Source organism: Pelobates fuscus, chromosome 6, assembly GCF_036172605.1.
Source record: "Pelobates fuscus isolate aPelFus1 chromosome 6, aPelFus1.pri, whole genome shotgun sequence".
In the NCBI taxonomy this organism is placed as follows: Eukaryota; Metazoa; Chordata; class Amphibia; order Anura; family Pelobatidae; genus Pelobates; species Pelobates fuscus.
Window position 1 is genome coordinate 173,338,669 of NC_086322.1, and position 21,486 is coordinate 173,360,154.

The window sequence follows — 21,486 nt, forward strand, 5'->3', positions numbered from 1 at the left end:
AGTGTAAACATAGCGGGTTTCTCTGAAACTGCAATGTTTTCAGCTGCAGGGTTAAAACTAGGGGGACCTGGCACCCAGACCACTTCATGGAGCTGAAGTGGTATGGGTGCCTACAGTGGTCTTTTAAGGAGCACAATAGAGAATTTCCTGGCTTTGGGAAGATGGAGATCTTAGCTAATTGCTTGTCATTCGTTTCCATGAGAGCTTGAAAGAGTTTAAGCAGTTTTGGTGTGAGGTTTTTTGGAAAATAATTGATAATATGCACTTGTGAATCCATCCAGGCCAGGAGCCTTGTTGTTCTTGAAGGATTTTATAGCATCTCCAATCTCCTCTGATTGACTAGGCAGATTGAAAAAAATTGTTTTGGTGCTCAGTTAGTTTAGGTAGGACTGCGTTTCTCAGGCACCTCTATATTTCTTCAACTTGAGTTGTAGTTGCTAAGAAGTTGGAGGGAGTGGTGGTATAGTGCAGATAAAGTTTGAAAAACTTCTTGGGCTGTCAGAACAGATCACTGTTTTGTTTTTAATACAAAGGTATGTTACTTTCTAAGACTTGCAGGGAGTTCAGGAATGCCCTGTTCAGTTCAACCAAACCCAGTCATTGGATCCTCTGGCTCTACCTTTAGTCTATTTGTCTTGGTTTTTGTCCATTTGGGCCTGTAAAACTCAGAAATGTTAGTGCATAAAATGCAAAGGTGGAAAGCCGAAATCACACTCTGCCTACGCATTGTAGACTTTCTCAAGACCGTCTGGACCTTACTATATGTAGCCTGCGACAAATATACCTCTTATTTTTGCTTGTACCATGGCGCTAACTCTGCCTTATGGGAACATCAAGGGGACAATATTGCGAAAATATGAATTTTATATTAAATCACATACTGAGATTATATCACATACATATGTACACTTGCCTGGCATACATTTTGCAGCAAAAAGCCCACACTGTAAATGAAGCTGTATATACAACCGGTAACGAAAACTGAAGGGAGAGATAAAGAGAAACGAAATTAATTCAACACTGTATTTTGATTGTTTGCTTGGTGATTTCACTAAGGCAGAACCTCTGCCTTAGAACCAATAAACCCAGGCTTGCATCCTTGTTAGACCACCTCACCAGTAAGTGTCCTCAGGCAAGACACCTAATGATGTATATCCACCTACCTCAGAATAATTTAAGCAGGGCTTTCTACACCTTGAAATATTCCCTTAATTATAATTGTAAATCACTGTAGAATATGTTGGCACTATATAAATGATAATAATAACTGCGGATCCGTGTAAGAGTCTGCTACATAATTGATGTTATACATATATCCTGGATTCTTAAACGTCTACTGGAATTTATTTTAGGAGCAATATCCGAAGGCAACGACAGAGGAATAAATAGATGAAGGAGAGCATGTTATGATCATACAGCTCATGCATTTGTTCATCCAGATGGTTGTTCTTATCTATTTATAAAGTAAATATCTTGCCATGGAGCCTGAATGTACGGTACTTGTGTATAAACAGAGTGCAGGCTTTGGAGACTTTTTTTTTAATGAAGTACCAACAGATTCCGTAGTGTTGTACAATGGAAATTTAACTGAAGCAGACAGACATGTGATGTGGGAAGCCTTGCTTGCAAGAACTTTTATTACAAGGTTTACTTTGTTTAGTTGAGTTATCAGGCTAATGCTGTGGCGACAGACTGCTAGAATAACCATGTCAACTTGCAAGAGTGTGACAATGACAAACATTGTAAAGGTTCATTTATCAAGCAAGAATATGTGCCGTCTTAAAAGTTGAATCGAATTTTGCAAACCGTATACCAAATCAACAGATATAGAAAAAGATATCCAATACAGCTTTTTTTCCAACGTAGGTTATTTTGTCTTTAAAGGACCTGTGTTCATAATGCTAGAATAGTACAGGGCATCCAATTTGCATGCATGGAAAGCGCCACACACACATCAAATTTCCCCGTAGGAAACCGTTAAATAATTATTTTCCTATGGGGGCTGCAGTCATGTGATTTTTAATCGGTTACTGCAGCAGGAAGTGCCTCTAGTAGCTGTCTATCACAACAACAAGTGGTTTGTTTAACCGTGCAATGTAAACATTGTAGTTTCTCCAAAACTGCAATGTTTTACATTTACAGGACCACTGCACCCACACCTCTTGATCAAGATGGGTGACTTTAGTGGTCCTTTAAATCCTGCAGATTCACAGTGCACTGATCAGTGAGTAAATGGTAAAGTGTTAGCGCTCCATACATCATACAGTACGGAGTTTAATTGTAGCAATATTCCCTCTTTCCATATTGTTGTTCAATGCATGCAAAAAGCAACAATAAAAGGTCAAAAGAACATATTACAATTCAGTTACATAGCCAAATAACACTCAAATCAATTTCTCTTTTTGAAAAACAAATATTCCTGATGATTTCCTTGGAGGATAAATCAGTGTGACTATGTATGAGTGTGTTACAGTTCTCTCCTGTGCTACAGGATAAAGGAGGCTGTGGGAACCCACTTTGCATTATCCCTTACTAAAAATACAATCCGTCTCTTACGGCTTCTTGTTTTACAATGTGCTGAAATTCAAGGAAATGTAAATTCCGATATGTTTGCAGTTTTACAAATAATAATGTTTACAAATAATCATGTGGAAACAGTGGGCAAAGGTTTGATTTGATGTTGTGCATATTCATGAGATTCTAAAAGTTCAAGTGGAACTGTCATTTCCAGAGAGTTCCTTGTTTTTTCACCCCACTAAATGCTACTGCAGTGTTTACTGGGGTGAAAAAAAAAAGAATTACATAGTTAACTCTCCTGCACTTCCTCGTTGCAGCAGATCTGCTGTTCCATGGTACATGGGGTGTACACTTGGTCATCTCACAAAGAAATTGTCTGGCAGTGCTGTATGCACACATGCACCATACGTATGGCACTTCAAGATGTATCCTTGGCCAAGCTTTTACTAGCAAAGTATACAAATAGCTATAAAAGAAACCAAAGAATTCTAAAGTATTTTAGCACAACCTATAGTTAACTTTTTGTTAGCTATTACATTGTGCTACAATTGAAGAAGTGGCAGTTCCTCTTTAAGGTTCAAGGTTGGTTCAATAATTTGAAAAGTCAGGTTTCACGTTTTATAATCTTTATAGCCCATCATGTTATAACTTTTTCCAAATGTACCTGGAAACCTCTGTTGGATTAAAGATCACAATCTGTTATATGATAGATGTGTGTAATATGAAATACTCTCTTATCATTTAAAGTTTTGATAGCAGATTCTTACATTGCATGAGGGTTTCCTTTAAAAGAAACACACAATGCGCCATAGCCATTACAATGAGCTGTAGTAGTTATGGTGCTAGGAGTGCCCTGGCACCCCTCCGTTGTAAGTGTAGTAAACCTGTTCTAGAATGGCTTGGCTTCTCATCTGCTGTCCAACAGATCAAGCACCTGGCCCCTGGCCTTCACTACTTTAGCCAAAGAGCTGGTAGCTCTTTATCTGTGCTAAGCCCTACTGTGCACAGCTTTACTCATTGGCTGAGAGTGATAGCTGACACTTTTGTCAATGAGAGAGCCAAAATGTTTTATATATATATATATATATCACTGTGTAGTAGATATAACCCCAATGAAGACATAGCAATATTTACACTGGGGGCTTGTATCCTATAAGATTTATATTTTTAAATAAATCTTTGTTCTCATCTTCACAGCTACTACATACTGTTGATTTTTCTCATATGCAACCAATAATGGTCTCTGTGTTGTGCCAACAATCTTCATTTGTGGTTTCCCACTACCTGCTGAACCACTGTTATTTAATTATTTTCTACAGCTGCTATAATTTCTAATTTATTCATTTAGTATGACTTTCCATTTGAGCAGAATCCTCTTTCTTCATTATGTTGCCATTTTCCAAAATGTGTTTATTTGCTACTCTATTGTGTTTACCAATACCCATCGAGCAACTCTACAGAGTATGTTGGCAATTTCATGTATAATAATAATTGATGTTACATTAGTAAGGTATTTCACTGGAAACGAGCATGTTGTGAATCTATCAAACGTTTACCAATAGAAGATTTTTATTTCTATTTAGATGCTGGCGTTTTTTCAAGGGATTTTCACTTTTTACCATCAGGGATATGAACTTGCGAAAGACTTTAATCACTACAAACTAGAATTACAAATCAATATTCAGAATGTAAGTAGTGTTGTGTTTTTTTTTTAATTCTGATAAACAAAATTAAGTTACCATGGGAGCCATTAATCCCTTAAAGTCTTTTGGGCATGTAATTAATACCTTTTTAAAGTGTATTTTTAATCATTTATTTGCTTCTGCCTTTCATTTCTATAGTATAGCACCTCTACATTGCATGTTTTGTTTCAAAACTGTGCACAAACTTGGAATTAATTCATGTACCCTGACCAGTCTTTTTCCAAAATGAAATATACTGATAAAACAGAATTACTTTAATCGATTCCTCTTCTCTCCCTCTCTCAGGATCTGTTCTTCAATTCTTCCTGTCTGCTCTAGTTTTCTTTAAAACATAAGACAAAGTAGGGACTATTTGTCTTCTGGAGGTTTCCTACGCCTGACCATCTCTGACCAGCCGAGGAGCAAAGTATGCTTCATTTCGGGGGATACTAGGGTGGGGGTTACTAGAGGGGGGATACTAGGGTTTTGTTTTTTAACAGTGACGAGCCACTGGCTGCTAACTGTTTAGTAGACATGCTCCTACTCGCGGTACAGCGAATAGGGGCACAATTTACTAATACTAAGTAATCTTTAATTAGTATTAGTAAATTTGGCTGAAAGATGGTATTTGGAAGCGATCTACTAAGTGGCTGCAAGATTTAATTCATTCAAATTAAATTCCGATCCCAACAAAGTCCCGAATTGCGTCCTAACACGCATGGAGAAACTGTTCTCATTCTGTTAGGATGCAATTCGGTAGTTTCGCCGGCGTTCTGTCTAAGTGACAGGATGTTTGGGAAAAGTGAAAGGAGGCTTCGCGGGAACATGGAGGAAAAGTGAGAATTGTGGGAAAATTGCTCTGACCACCGGAAATAAAGCACACTTTTCTCCTCCGCTGGTCAGAGATGGTCAGGCGTAGGAAACCTCCATAAGACAAATAGTCCCTACTTTGTCTTATGTTTTATAGAAAACTAGAGCAGACGGGAAGAAATGAAGAACAGATCCTGAGAGAGGGATATGAACATATGAACGGTTTGCATAAAAAGTGTTGGTGTCAGATTTTTTTTTTTTTTTTGGTGTGGTTTTGTTGTAACTATTGCTCTGGGTCAACTTTTCGCTGACTCCTTTGCCAGTTTATGTTAGGAATGAAAATCACTTACTATGAGAGGCACTTTAATGTGCTGATTATTTTACATTCTTAGTTCAGTAATCAACTGTCATGTTTGGAAGCCAGACATGCCTTAGATTCTCCTCCTTAGAGATAAACCATTATGATTATAAATCATTATCATGTTCCTGCAGACAGCTGTGAAGTGCACTGCATTATTCGACATTAACAGACAGATTTAGTATAATGTCGGATATGACTTAAATACACTGCAAACTGTTTAAAAGCATACATATAAGTGTTGCACGAAAGAAAAAGGGTAACTCCAAAATTGTAAACGTTGCACACATTATATTTGTCAAAGTTACACACACCATTTGTACTTTTGTTTTGTAGATTTTAGGGGTTTGTTTAATGTAGAATATTAAAATATATTATTTTTGCTTTTCATCCTTGTCAAAATACATTTTAGAATAAAGAACCCTTTATTTATTGATCTAATCCAACAGCTTGTATGCCGTTTGTTTCCGCTTTCTTATATTAGAACTTTAAATTATATAGGGGATTACGTATTTTTTTTTACATTTCTCTCTTAATCCGCTCTTCTGGATAACATATAAATAAATAAAGGGTCTATTCTCATTACTTGTCAAGGTTTGTACACACAAGAGAAAAAAAAGTTTAGGTTTCTTATTAATTATGCATCTATGAATCTTTGTGTTCTACTTTTATTAGCGGATAGCTCTGTTATTATGGGTTTCTGCTGCCACCTACTGGAATTTATGTTAATACACAAATGCAGCTGCTACATTTATAGTGCTATTTTTTAAACTGACATGTAAAGTGGTATGCCAGTTACTAGAAGCATAAATACTGTTATCCAATAGATTGGCCATAGGTAAAAGAAATGTGAAAACCTTCTGGTAGTAGGTGACTTACAAGGGAATTATAATAAACATGCTTGTCAAAAGAACTGTGAGCCAAAAATATATTTTTCTAAACTTCTAAGCGTGCTGCATGTTTAGAGACATGCTGGTTAGGCTTTTGATTTTACTGTGTAAAGTTACAAAGCCGTAACTTTAGAATATTTAAACAAAATGAAAAAAAATTAAACCAACAGTGCTTGATTTTCCGAAATTAACGAAGTTAGATGGCTAGATTTTAATGATATGACAGGCATGTGCTTAAATTGTCATTCAATCCATGTTTACATTTCTAGCATGGTCACTGTGCAGACATCTTTATAAAACCTTAATAAAGACATGTAACTCTTTGTCCTTGCCTTTGTTTTAAAGACACGGAATCGTTTTGAAGGAACAAGGTCGGAGGTTGAAGAATTGAAGAAGAAAATCCAGAAATGTCCACAGGAGCATAAAAGGCCCAGTCCATATACAATGGAAGGATATCTATATGTACAGGAGAAACGTATGCTTATCCTATACTTTTTTTTTTTTTTTTTTTGTGGTTTTGTTCTGATGGTTGAAAGAAGATTTCACACATCTGTTTTACTTTTTAAAACACATGCCAACATATGATTCTGAACAAAACCAATAATTCAGTAACTAAAAAAAGTTTTAACACAAAATTGGGGCAAACAAACCCACTAAAACTGCTCATAAAATAAATGATTAATATGACTCTTGTCCCCATGTCCCCGCCTCACTGCACACATTTGCTTAAAATTGTTTGCAAAAATTGTTGCACCTTTAATCAACGTACCTCTGCGTCAAAGGAGACATTTTTGCTGTCCAAATATTTGTATGGCTTCTGAACACTAGACCAGTCCCTATCTCTTTTCTCTGGCCATCAAAGAGGGAAAATGAGTTGTAGACACTTTTTATATTTTTTTATACTTTTTTATACTTTTTACAATATTTTAAATGGGGCTGTCATTAGAATGTTAGTAGCTCTGATATGGCTAATTTCAGTTGATGCCACAGTTTCACTAACCATGTGTGGTAAGTTGAGTTGCTACAAGGAACTGAACTTCATAAACCCATAAAATCCTGATGAACAGAGACCGTGTTAGGATACTGTAGACCTAAATCTATAGACTAGAATGAGTGACTCCTGTCTTGGATCTTTATATTTGTATAAATTATGTATATAAATATATATATATATATATTATTATTATTTTAGTTTATTAAATTAACACTTCAGACCCCTAGAGCACCTTAACTTGCTGAATGCTTTGTGTGAACTGTGGATTCTTTTTTTGTAAAATGAAGAAAAAAAAAAGTGGCGATATTGATAGACAGCATGTTATACTTTAGCTTTGTTATAACCCCTAGCTGTCAGTCGAACAACCGGTCCTGTTACTTCCTGGTTGTTTAGCTCAGTGGAGCTAAACTCAACAGACAGACAATTGCCCAGAGCACCTGCCTTGCAAAGACTTCTCATTTAGCTGCATTGTGCAGTCTGTATGGGACAGCCACAGAAAGTGTGGGCTGGGTTAGAAGAGGGAGGGAGGCAGGGGGAAGGCTTGCAAACACACCAGACAAGAAATCTACAGCTTTTGCAAGCTCTGTTTAGATATACCCCAGTAAAAAAAAAAAAGCATAATTAATGCATGCACATTTGCAGTGATTTGGGTCTTGATCATTACATACCTAAATATACCTTAGTTATCATACATATTAATGAAGTGGGTTAGTCAATAATACAGCTTTGCCTCCCCTTTTTTATTACAGTTTATTATCTACATAAATCTATATGCACAAGCTGCTGTTGTCTTGGATTCATGAAACTCCAATTCTACATTACATACATCCCCTTACCTATTTTTTTTACTTGTATATTGTTGTCAACACTCTTGGGACTTAAGCTAAACACAATATTTGTAATGAGCAGTTTAGTAGTAATGCTGAAGCTCACTTGTTACTCATTTGTAATTGCACATTTTAAAGGGACATGCATCACTTGCCAATTCATTTTTTAAACCAGCAAACACTTAATAAAATATATATAAAGCAAGTAAAACTTTTAAACGTATGTAATAAATATTGATAAACTTGGTCAGATAGCATTGTTGGGCACACCTCTCAGCTTGGAGAGTTTATTCAGCTCCCCCCCTTTACGCACCCATCTCTCAAACCAGTCCAGTAATACCAGAAACAGGACATCATTGTGCAGCAGCAGGAGAGAGAAACCAGAGAACAGAGCCTGCTCTGCATGATCACACTGTTTAATTCTTTATTTTGGTTGTGCAAGCATTACATCATACCTGAGTGGCCACGACAGCCATATCAAGCGTCATAACAGTAACAGTTGAAAACAATATCATGGCATAGGAGGTACTGCACATTTTTTTTTTATAAAGGGAGAGCATGTAAGGAGAAGAAAAAGAATAAGACATTCGTGGTTTGTGATAGACATGCTAGGTTAAGTGTGTATATAGCAAAGTGTTCTCGCTCGACGTTACGGTGAGGTGGGTTGCCTTGCATATTGTGTAAAGGGAGACGTTTAACTAGGGCAACAGTGCAGGTGTACAGGTTCTCGTTTGGGTGATCACACATGGTGTCATGTTATGCTGTAGTGTGGTTGCTTTATGTTGGTTTGTGCGTTGCCTGCGGGGTGGCAATACCTATGTGAGTAGTGATCACACTGTTTAGACTCTTTTCCTCCCCATCAGAAAGTTGCAAGGTAGCAAATGCACATGTGTAAATCTATAAGGTATGCAAATGTACTTTTCAACATTCCTAGGTATAGGACACTGGTTAGATCAGTTAGAAAAATCTCAGACACTCACTGCGATTGTTTCCAGGCAGATTTATTGCAACATTTCGACCTGTTAAGGTCTTTATCAAGCTTGATAAAGACCTTAACCGGTCAAAACGTTGCAATAAATCTGCCTGGAAACAATGGCAGTGAGTGCCTGAGATTTTTCTAATTGTACATATTCCTTGTTTTTTTTCTGACCCATGCTCAGTAGCACCCTGTGTTGAATTGTTGTGACTGAGTGCGACCCTACCCCTTTTTTTCTATTACTGGTTAGATCAGTGTCCCACCTAGAGTGGGTGTGGAAAGCATAAGAAAGAAGAAGCAGATATATATGAAAAACAATCATATTTACCTGTTTTTTTTCAGACGGCAGAGTGAGGCAACTGTGTCATTACAAGCTAAAGCTTTTGAATGAGACTGTGTCAAAGTGATCCATGTCCCTTTAAATGTTGAAGTGTTATTTTTTTTAATTTTACTATATTTGCCCAAAACCTGCAATAATGTTCACCTTCAGATCCCTGTTTCAAGAAGAAAAATCTATACATGCTTCCTCTAGTAGTGGTTTGTTTATCATCCCATTCTAATATTCATTACATAACTATCCCTTAACTATTGCCACACAATTAATTATTCTCCTAATACATGCTCACATAGGTTCAACTATGTACAGCACTCATAATTTGCTTTTTTGAAGCTCAGATGGGCTACTGGGAAGAGATAAGTACCTGGAGCCTTGGTCAGTATCTTCACTGTTCCATTCAGCCTGCTATGCTTGATAGTGTGACTTTAGGAACATTTATAGAGGGTGTAAACTCAGTGCTGTCCCAGCTCCTCCATTGTGAGGCAGGAGAGGAAGTGGAAGGGATCACTTACCACCTGTCCTCTAACAGCATCTCCTGCAGGAAGCCCCATGCTGGGGGAACATGGGACAGCAGGTGTGATGTGCACTGTACAACAAGCTCCTGCATATCCCTGAATCATAGGAGGGTGAGAATAATCCTTCAAATTCCACATGGCTAAAACACCCTTTTTTCCACATTTAAACAACCAAAGCCTTCACTAGAAAAACACATTTTACCCAATAACTAAACACCCTGTGTACCCCAACACTACACTAAACTTAACCCAACTCTAACCCTAACTGAATAATTCTAAACACCCTATAAACCACGACTATAACTCCTCTCAAGCTTGTTAGCACTAGGCCCAATGGGCTCTTAATCCGACCTGGTCTTATAAGACATTGTAACTTCACAAGACACAAGATAGTGGCTACATAGATTGTGGATGAAGTTTTACTCAGAAGATGTAGCTGAGCTTGATTAATGGGGATTGCGGCACACATCAACAAACTCAAAACAATTGCCACAATATTTGCATATGTCACATCAAACTAATGCCCTTAAAAAAAAAAGGAAAACTGTGTGTAATATGTGTTGGTGCAATAAATGAGGAAGCTTGAAAATGTGGTTGAACACACACAGCAAAAACAACAAAATCGCTACTGTCATTAAATATAAAACAAGCAAATGGAAGTTGTGCCACTAAGGTTAACATAAATAAGTTTACCCTCCTCCCCCTCCATCCATACTTACAACTGCTTTAAGTTCTGCAGGACTGCTCCCCAACTTAAAAAATAAATAAAAAGCACACAGGTGGTTTTAATAGTGCCTTGAAACCCCATACAAAACAACTATCTAACATTCCTTATGGTTTTTTTTGTTGTTGTTATTGTACATAGTTGAATGCATGCTATTCTTTCCTGTAAACTAAAAAGCAAACATAAGTTGAATATTGTGATATTCAGAGAACTATAGTCAGGTAAAAAAAAAGTCTGCTCATACTGATTCTTGGCTGGAAAAGTTAAAGTCCAGAAATGTTTCCTATGGCTAATAAAGGAAACATGAAATACTGTTTTTACTGTCAACTGCGTGAACATTACTTTTTTTTTTTTTTCCAGTTAACAGATTTGTATCTTTATTGCAGGACCTGCTCCTTTTGGATCAAGTTGGGTAAAACACTACTGCATGTATAAAAAGGATTCCAAAAAATTCTCAATGTTCCCGTATGAACATAGATCAGGAGGGAAAATTGTGAGTACACAAACTCCAAGTGTAACTAATGGAACAGTGTAGAATTCTTGCTTTTTCCCCCCCTCACGTTCTGTATACAGGTACACCAGAGCCCAGGCCCCTAGAAAACACAGCTTAACGGCATCATAAGAATAAGGTCAGGGCATTGTGCCAGTACACTTCAACATCACTCTACATATGGGCAGAGTGGCAAGCGCAATTGTCAGTTAGCCTGGTCTACATGGACTTTTTAAGCAGGTCCATCACTTTAAAGGTTGCTTTTCCCAGACTAGTTAGCCCCTTTTTTGGGGGTGACGTCCTTTCATCACTTCACAACCCACTCACCCCCTCTCCGAAGTTTATAGTTTCCAAAGTTAATAAGTTATGTGATTGTTTTCAAAGTAACTATTCTGGGTGACCTTATAGTCACTAGATTAATCTATAACCCAATTTGCCTTACTGTTCCCTACCATATTGAATAACACTAGTACAAGAATGCATGCATGTATAATTGCAGAAGTAACACAGAGGCTTTGTAAACAAGGTTTTAAAAAACATCTCTTTTAAATGATTTCTAATTTTGTAAAAGAGAACATTTTTGAAAAGGGGAAAAAAGCTTATCACTTCACAATGTTCATCATATTGATATCAGCTCTGTATTATTATTATTATTATTATTATATAATTATTACACTGGTTTGCTTTACTAAAAGGTTTTCAACCCCCTTTTTAATTGCATATGTTGTGTTTTGATGGCACAAGCAATCTAAAATTCAGATCCAAAATTTAAGATAATTACTTTTTTTTACTGCTTTCTGCAAAGGTCAAAACATCACATTGAACTGCAAATATGAATATGTATTTAGACTGAGATTTGCATTGCCAACCAGCATAGGCTTTCTAAAAAATAAATAATATTAATAATTTAAAATGACACTGAGGATCAGTTTGCTTATTTTTTAACTTTAATTTATAATGCTATTTGGTCTAAAATCTGTTTCACTGGACATTACTTCCCTAGTTTTAATAATTGCAACTTTAAAGCCTTTCTTTAAAAAACCTCCATTTCCTTATTAAGAACCTGGCGCAAAATTGCACTGCATATCTGCATACATATATGAAAGAGAAATAACCCTTTTTATTTGATAGGGTGATGGAGAAAGTTTTACACTGAAGTATTGTATAAAACGCTATACAGACTCAATAGACAGAAGATTCTGCTTTGATGTGGAAGCTGTAGAAAGGTAAATTCATTGTCATTTAAGAACCCAATCTATCCATGTGCTCGGTGTCGGGTTTTTTGCAAAGGTCATCAGTGTATAAAATAACATGTCTCAGACATTAGGCTAACTTATATAGCTGACACAGGGAAAGGGTAGGGATATGTGAAATTGTCAAATACATGTATTACCATAGGAGCAAAAAAGCCATTATTAAAACTACTATGTTTATATTGTGAAAATATGTAAAGCTCCTTTATGAACAAATATCGAAACATATGTTCACACCGTTTTCTTCTTGACAACTTCACTGTAACTGGAAAAGGTAAAAACTATCAGTCTACCTTGTAAGAATAAAAGTGTTTCTGCAGAATTATTTCACCTTTTATTTAGCTGAACAGTCATGTTGTGTGAAACTCAGCTGTTACCTGACTAATTGCCGCTCATCTTAATTTGTCTGTTGATGTACTTTTACATAGAGAAAATGTCAAACACTACTGCAGGTAGTTAAAGGGGTACTATATGCATCAAAACGTTAGCTTAATGAAGCAGTTTGCGTGTATAGATCATGCTCCTGCAGTCTCACTGCTCAATTCCCTGCCTTTTGAGAGTAAAATCACTTTTGTTTTTATGCAGACCTAGGCACACCTCCCCTGACTGTAGCTCACACAGCTTGCATGAACAAAATGGTTTCATTTTACCAGATGTTAACTTGCTTTAGAAGTTTTTATTTCCTGCTTTGTAATTTTAACTTTTATCTCACACAGGAGGCTCCTGCAAGCCCTGGAAAGCAATTAACAGAGCAGGAGATAGGAAATTTTCAATTAAACAGAATGTGCAATAAAGAAACCTAGAATATCTAGGTTCCTTTTCAGGAGATATTTGGGAATGCTGTGCAAGTCACATGCAGGAAAGTGTGACTTGGGATGTATGTGACTTGGGTTTGTTCCAAACAAAGTGATTTAACTCTTAAATGGAAGGGAGTTGAGCAGTGAGAGTGCAGCGGCATGATCTATACACCAAAACTGCTTCATTAAGCTAAAGTTGTTTTGGTGCCTACAGTATCCCTTTTTTGAGCTGCAGTTGTTTGGATAGCAGTAGACTGACCCAACATAGCTGCTCAGTCAGGTAAAAAGTTTATTAAAAAACAAAATAATCAGCTCAGAAATACAGCTACTGTATATTTCTTTATGTTAGCCTTAATAAAAGCGAGTATGGGCGCCAAGCTTAGTTTAACTACCCAATAACCGCACCCGTCACTGGCACCTTGAGATAGTACATCACTCCCTCTGCCTCGCACCTAACTAGTAACCATAGTTTACAGATGCACACCGGCTTGACACTAGCTGACTAACTATGCCTGTTAACTTTAACTTGATGCATATGCACAGGGAGGCTTCACACCTTACTTTGATGTATCATGTACGCCTAACTTTGATCTAGCATATACACATTCATGTAGACTACAAGATCGAGGCCTACCTAGCATGTTATTATCTCTTTTGTTCTGACGTTTATAACAATTCTAATTTTTCTATATGTTAGTTTACTAACTCCTTTGTCTAGCATCTCTCATGAACCTGCTCATGCTCCCTCAACCTAGACATCCCTGACTAATATGTTGGAAACTGCATTTAACATAAAAAAAATGTGCAAGAAATCTAAATGCCATGACAATGTCAATATATGTATACTGCAGGAGTTTGGTCTGCTGTACAGGCGTGACAAGCCTGTTATGTTCATTATTTGCACAATAAAATACAGAATTTAAAAAAATAAATAAAAAAAATCTGTGTAATTTTAAAAAGATATAATGAAGTTTCATTAAGAGTAATAAAATAAAGATAATAATAAAAAGTAAAAATGAAATGTTTAAATTTAATGAGTTGTCCTTTCAAATACAGAAGAACAGGAGTCCTAATGTCCTGTTATGAAAAGTGCTGCGTCTCTAGGACCCCTATGTAACCCTATGTAACCAAAAAAAGATGAGGTATTACAATATGTAGCAAATGGCTCATGGGTTTCACGCGTTCCATCTCATGGGGAAGCCTTGATTCATTCTCTTACATCTGAGGCCCATTTCTACAGGCCAGTGGATACAGAGATGGAGTATACTGCTCTATACATTAACATTTCAATACACAGGCATGGGGTATGCTGGAGTTGACAATTCTGTTAGCTATTAGTGAGTCCTAAAGACCTCAAACACTTAATCTAATAAAACTGCATTAATCTAATCTAACCCCAAAGCTCAAAGTATTAAAGAAACAATGGAGGGGTATCATAACTATTAAACCAGAACCCTCAGCCCATGCTGTGAGGCAGCGGGGGGCAGTATGGTGTTAGTTTGTCTTGGGTTCCAATATTTTCTTTCCTCACTCAATAGCAAACTCACATTTTGTTTTGTTTTTCCTCTCAGGCCATGTGTCCTTATTACAATGCAAGCTGCTTCAGAAGAAGATCGATTGCTATGGATGGAAGTCTTGGATGGAAAAGGAGCTGTAAGAATAGGCAATATCAATGTTTAAGAAACACTTGTGTACAGCCACAGCACTCATGAGTTAAAGACATGAGAAAACTGCAGAAATATGAATAGTTAAAACCACATTCTTCTAACAAATGCAGATACTTCTGTCACAGGACTCAGCTATACTCTCTCCAGGGCATTTTGACTTTCCTATTAGAGTGTTAGTTGCTGCCTTGTTAAATAGTACTCAGAACTAAATTTAGCAAAGAACCTGAGAGTCTAGGCAGTTATTTGGAGTATCATATTGCAGAAACTGTACAAAATAAACAGAGACTAGCTGATTATTACCCAAACAGATTGTCTTGTGCTTCCCAAGTCCAGCCTTTCCACTACTCCTAATTAGTATTTCATATTTATTTAATATTCATTTTTGGAGGGGGAGATGCTTGTAATTCATAATTTAATATTCTTCAAGTTGTGAATGTTTTGGCAAAGGTAGGAAGCCAAAGTGGTCCCTGCAGGACTTCATTTCTTTTGCAGTGTATATGATCAACTGTAAAATATGAAAGATTAGAAAGTTAACAGGACATCGGTGTTGCTGCCAGTGCAGTTTTGTAACACAGCACCCCCCTCTCTCATGCGTACACTTCGCCCCATATCAGTCAAGTTTGGCAGACCCAAAAAACAACTGCCTCCTGGCCACTGAGCTTAATTTTCAAAGCTGCAACCATAATTAAGTTATGTTTGGCCCTGAAGCATAAAAATGACATTTTGAAAAATGTAACCCTGTACTCTAAACTAAAGAGTTGCAAACGCACAGTCTTCCAGATGTTGAAAGTATTTAAAACCCCTTTTGGATTTCATTGATGCTACCACAGAGTCTAATAATTAACAATGAGTGGTTGCTTATTGCATGCATAGTTTTTCATTTTATTTTTTTATTTTTTATAATTTGAATGTCTGATTTAAAAAATAAAAACAATTAAGACAAAAAAGTCAGAAAATTAAGTAAATTAAACAACAAATATTATACACTAGCCTACTAGTTAAAATTATTATTTGCAACACCTCTTTTTATGTGCCGCTGACACTATTCACTAAATTTAGATTTAAACTAAAAAAAACTGGTTATGGTATGAATGTGGAATTCTGCCTATCTTCCAAAACATACTAATGAAATCCTTAAAGGGTAACTGTAATTATTATTATTATTTTTTTTTTTTTTTTAAATCTTATTATAATCTTTGTTATTATATACTATCTTTTATTTATTTTAATTTAAGTTTATTGAAATTTTTGAAGAAATCACTTGCTTACCTTTTTTACTCTTCTGACTGGGATTTCTATGCACGGTTATTTCACTGTTATTCCAGCCAGTGCTCAGTATTTTTCAACCTTTTGCTTTTCAGTCGAGAAGTTGAGGGTTTGTGTCAGGCAACTGACTGTCTTAACCAAGGTGCATAAACATGGCTGTCAGGGTGAGTGGAAAAAGTAGGCAAGCAATTTCTTTAATGGTTTACTCCAAGCATCATGACCACTTCAGTGATTTGTCTGTACGTGCAGCATTTTGCTACAGAAATGACCAGGCGTCTTATCCTAATGCTGGGGAATGGCACTAGGGTACTCCTCACACCATGATGGTTGGAGTAACCCTTTATACTACAGAGTATATAGGGTTACTCCCTAGGCCTATATAGTTTATCTGCAACACATAACCACATTTAGTTGTAGTTAATGTTTCTGCACATCCATTTCATATTAATTCGGAATTGTTTTTTTCTATTTTATCAATATACTTTGCATTTTGCTGAAATGGCTTTAGTCAATTGTCGGTTAAAGGACCACTATAGTTTGTTTTCCTGGCACTATAGTGTTAAGAGGTGCCCCCCTCCCGCCGGGCTCTAGGGGGAGGAAGGGGTTAAATGCTTACCTTTCTCCAGCGCCGAGCTCCCTTGGTGCTGGGGACTCTCCTCCCTCTTCTGACGAATGCGCATGTGCGTCAAGAGCCGCGCGCATTCAATCAGTCCATTAGAAAGCATTTTTCAATGCTTTCCTATGGACGCAAGCGTCTTCTCACTGTGAAAATCACAGTGAGAAGCGCGGAAGCGCCTCTAGCGGCTGTTAGTGAGACAGCCATTAGAGGCTGGATTAACCCTAAGTTAAACATAGCAGTTTCTCTAAATCTATGTTTACAGCTGCAGGGTAACCCTAGATGGTCCTGGCACCCAGACCACTTCATTGAGCTGAAGTGGTCTGGGTTGCTTATAGTGGTCCTTTAAAGTATGGATGGGGAATTCTGCCAATCTTTAAAACCTAGCTAAAAGAATTTTAATATTTTCACCTTCTCTTTCCTACAGCGGTTTCTTAGCTTGAGCAGATCTACGACTAGAACTGAAGGAGGTAAGTACTCATTTCCAAGGGTTGTACTCTCTAACTGCTGTTAATTTACAGCAATATAAACCACTTTCCTATTGATACTTGCATCTTTTGTTCTAACACAAATCTGTTAAATGCCTCTTTATGTTTTACAGCCTAGAAACCAGTGCATGTTTGACCTTTTGATCCAAGGAGTCTTTGGTCATTAAGACTTTCCTTAAAATAAATCACACTTATTTTATATCCATATAGAAATGTGTGAATAGGTCACTGGCCGTTTAATTATGAGTGAAAGTGAAATTAAAAACTTGGAAAATGTAAATGCTTAATTGTTGTTTGCTTATAGTTGTTAAAGAATATCGTCTTGAAATTATTATTACTTCTTTTTGTCCAAATACTGCTTATTGCTCATCGGGCTATTGGTCGACCACTAAATATGTCCTCCTGCTGACAAAGAGAGGCCCAGGCATTGATTGCGAATGTACCAAAATATTCCATGCAATCCTAACAGCATAAAAGCCTACTATTTTGCTTTCCCCCCACTAAATTGGCCATTGAGTGCCACCATTTTACTTGAACTTATACTATGACCAATTCTCACAAAAACTTCTCTGACAACTTGATTCCCTTTTAATAATTTGTTTGCAATTATTGAATACTATTATTATTATTATTATTATAATCATCATTATTATTATTTGCCATTATATAGCGCTTTACAATTATATAATGGGGATATTTGACAACAGGTAATTGACATACAAAAATTACAAGAGACCAGAGGTATGGATGGCCCTACTCAAACGCGCTTACATTCTATACATACTAGTGACTTTAATGGTGACTTGCCTGTAATTTGTATTGCTGGATAATTGCTATGGTTTACATGCATTTACTCTGGAGGCACCGAGATGTCATTTGGAAGATTTATGCAAGCTTATCGCTTCCTGTCACAATAATCAGATCATGTTTTTATCATGAAATTATTTAACGGAGTTAGTTTTACTTGCAGTTACCATTTATTCCAGTCCTTTCTTTGACTAGTATAGTTATTTAAATTATTTAAAATTTACCACCAGTTTATTACAACTTTTTTTGCTTGTTGTTTATATATATATATATATTTTTTATTTCAAGGTTATTTATTTATTTTTGTTTAAACTTAGGTGCACAACTAGACAAATCTGGGCTCACTATTGTGAAAAATTGTATCAGTGCTGTTGAAACTATGGGTAATGTATCTTGATATTTATACTACTTTATGTATATGTTATCAGTGTAAATATTAACATATCCAGATTACTTGATCTGTTTTTTGGAGTTACATTGCAATTTTGCTTTAAAATTCAACACAATCACTTATATGTTTTTTAAAATCAGGGCCACCATTTTTCATTCATCAAGTATTACATCCCAATCCCTCCTGTTTTGTAGGGAGTACTTTAAAAAAGCAGCTGTGTAAAATGCAATATAATATGATGAGCAAGATTAGTATTACATATATTTTAAGCCCATTTAATTGTTTAATATTAGTTTTGTGCTGTGTTTATTATACGCAAGAATGTCAATAAGAGAGACTGCAAACAGAAAGTCTGTTTGGTTTCTTAAAATAAACTTTTACTTGTAAAGTCAGGACTGCAGGCAAATCATCCACTATTCTGAATAAATATGCCATTGAAATAGCAGAGAGCATCTATATGACTCTTCACATGAATTAGTGCATTCTGTAATATTCAAAAATGTATACTAAAAAAAATTGGCTTGTCTTTAAGACAGTTTCAATGCAAGTAGTGCTAGATATAAAATGGATAAGCTCAGAAGATATTTTCAGAGAAAATGCACTCAAACAAGAAAAAAAAAAATTAGTGATGGACACTGTTGCATTTTATTTTTGACTGCTTATCCAATCAGGGCTAGAATGCAAGTCACTTGGCAGATAATGCGCAGATGAGAATGTACACAAATGACACCTGCCTGTTAGATAGATATGTCCTAGGACAAAGAAAGTGCAGATACGTTTAAATACAATTAAATCCATGCTTTTCATATACTTTTAAAGGCTTATTTCAAGCTCCATTACCACTTTAAAGGGACACTGTAGTCACCTAAACAACTTTAGCTTAATGAAGCAGTTTTAGTGTATAGATCGTGCTTCTCAGGTTTCACTGCTCAATTCACTGCCATTTAGGAGTTAAATCACTTTTTCTGTTTATGCAGCCCTTGTCACACCTCCCCCGACTCTGATTGACACAGCCTGCATGAGGGGAAAAAAACTGGTTTTACTTTCAATCAGAAAGTGAACAATTGTATCGCTTTCTCTGGAAATTCATTTTAATCACATATAGGAGGCACTTGCAGGGTCTAGCAAGCTATTAACATAGCAGGGGATAAGAAAATCTAAATTAAACAGAACTTGCAATAAAGGAAGGATAAACATTAGATGACCAAATATAGAAAACGAAAAAATTCCCCTTAGCCCTAGATCGACAAGGTTCAATCTGTGGTTAGGGAAATGGGTCAGAGTGGGTGGTACCAGCTCCACCTAATGGGCATGAACCCTTAATTGTAGATATAATGAAAGCGCACTGTATGCTGTGGTAGTGCCCCTTAAGAAAGAGGGAGACTACCCAGCAAGCTGGTAAAATGACAGATGATTATTGGTATGAGCCTAATCTATCTTTAGATTAGGAGTCCAGTGGATAGGGGTAAGCTAGGGGAATAAAAATATATATAGGAGAAAGCAGCAATAGATGGTGCTGGAAGTAATGGATACAGTGTAAGAGAAAGTATCTCTTCATCAACAGTGTTACAATGAAACTTTATTGACTGCTTATAGGGAGAGATACACTTGCCACTGTGTGTCCATACATACTTCTGTAACCTATAAATGAATGGAAAGTCTGTCCCTGGTATGCAAATGAATACTTTGTTCAGAGTGCTATTACCAGGGAAGTAAACGACAATCAACCCCTAGGCAGTGTGGTCTCTTAAAAATATAGGTCGTGCCGTCTATAAGTATAACAGTGAGAGGCACAGACTTCCATGGGGAAAGGAAAAGAGACAACGTTTAACCAATGCAAATGCACAGTGGTGCAGTAGAGGAAAGGATGTCTGATGACAAATACAGTTAGCGATAATAGTACTTAATGATAAGAGGAAAATCTCTTTGATAACACAATTAGATCGCTAGACTGCTGTGGTTCTCTTAACTTCCAATGTAGTCCCTTAAATCTGTTAATCGTGCCGTCTACACATATAACGAATGAGGGGCACAGTATTCAATAGGGAAAAGAAGACAGAGAAAAACATATAACCAGTACTGATGTATAGAAATACAGTAGAAAGGGAGGATGTCTGCTGTCAGACACAGGCAGCGATAATAGTAAAGTGAAACATGAGAAAATCAGTCCCAAGTAACACCAATTATTCGTTAAACTGCTTAAAGTCCCTTTACTTCTGCTAATAAACACCTATTGCTGCTTTCTCCTATATATATTTTTATTCCCCTAGCTTACCCCTATCCACTGGACTCCTAATCTAAAGATAGATTAGGCTCATACCAATAATCATCTGTCATTTTACCAGCTTGCTGGGTAGTCTCCCTCTTTCTTAAGGGGCACTACCACAGCATACAGTGCGCTTTCATTATATAAACATTAGATGACTCTTTACAGGACGTGTTTATGAAGGCTGTGCAAGTCACATGCAGGGAGGTGTGACTATGATTCATAAACAAAGTGATTTACCGTATATACTCGAGTATAAGCCGACCCGAATATAAGCCGAGGCTCTAATTTTACCCAAAAAAACTGGGAAAACTTATTGACTCGAGTATAAGACTAGGGTGGGAAATGCAGCAGCTACAGGTAAATTTCTAAATAAAATTCGATCCTAAAAAAATTATATTAATTGAATATTTATTTACAGTGTGTGTATATAATGAGTGCAGTGTGTGTGTGTGTATATGAGTGCAGTGTGTATGAATGCAGTGTGTGTGTGTGTTATGCAGAGCCTTGGTGGGGGGTTATTTTTTAATTATTATTTTAATATTGTTTTTTGTTTCATTAATATTTTTATTATTATTTTTTTAATTTTTTTAATTTTATTATTTTATTATTATTTATATATATCCATTTTTTCGTCCCCCCCCTCCCTGCTTCCTAGCTGGCCAGGGAGGGGGGCTCTCACTCCCTGGTGGTCCAGTGGCATTGGTAGTTCAGTGGGGGGAAGAAGGGTGCTGGCAGGGAACACTTGCCTCTCCTGCAGCTCCTGTCAGCTCCCTTCTCCTCTGCGCCGGTCTGGTCAGCTCACAGTGTAAGTC

General features: G+C 36.6%; 1 protein-coding gene across 4 annotated transcripts in view; it reads left to right on the forward strand.

Annotated features, from left to right (window-relative positions):
• ARHGAP10 (Rho GTPase activating protein 10) overlaps positions 1 to 21,486 on the forward strand; it is a 338,956-nt gene that overhangs the window by 103,468 nt on the left and 214,002 nt on the right. For all 4 annotated transcript variants that reach the window (XM_063458486.1, XM_063458488.1, XM_063458487.1 and 1 more), the window contains 7 exons: positions 4,101 to 4,205; positions 6,603 to 6,732; positions 11,017 to 11,123; positions 12,252 to 12,346; positions 14,742 to 14,823; positions 17,147 to 17,189; positions 18,332 to 18,397. In XM_063458486.1, the coding sequence (XP_063314556.1) occupies positions 4,101 to 4,205; positions 6,603 to 6,732; positions 11,017 to 11,123; positions 12,252 to 12,346; positions 14,742 to 14,823; positions 17,147 to 17,189; positions 18,332 to 18,397 (628 nt within the window). The remainder of the gene's footprint in view (positions 1 to 4,100; positions 4,206 to 6,602; positions 6,733 to 11,016; positions 11,124 to 12,251; positions 12,347 to 14,741; positions 14,824 to 17,146; positions 17,190 to 18,331; positions 18,398 to 21,486) is intronic.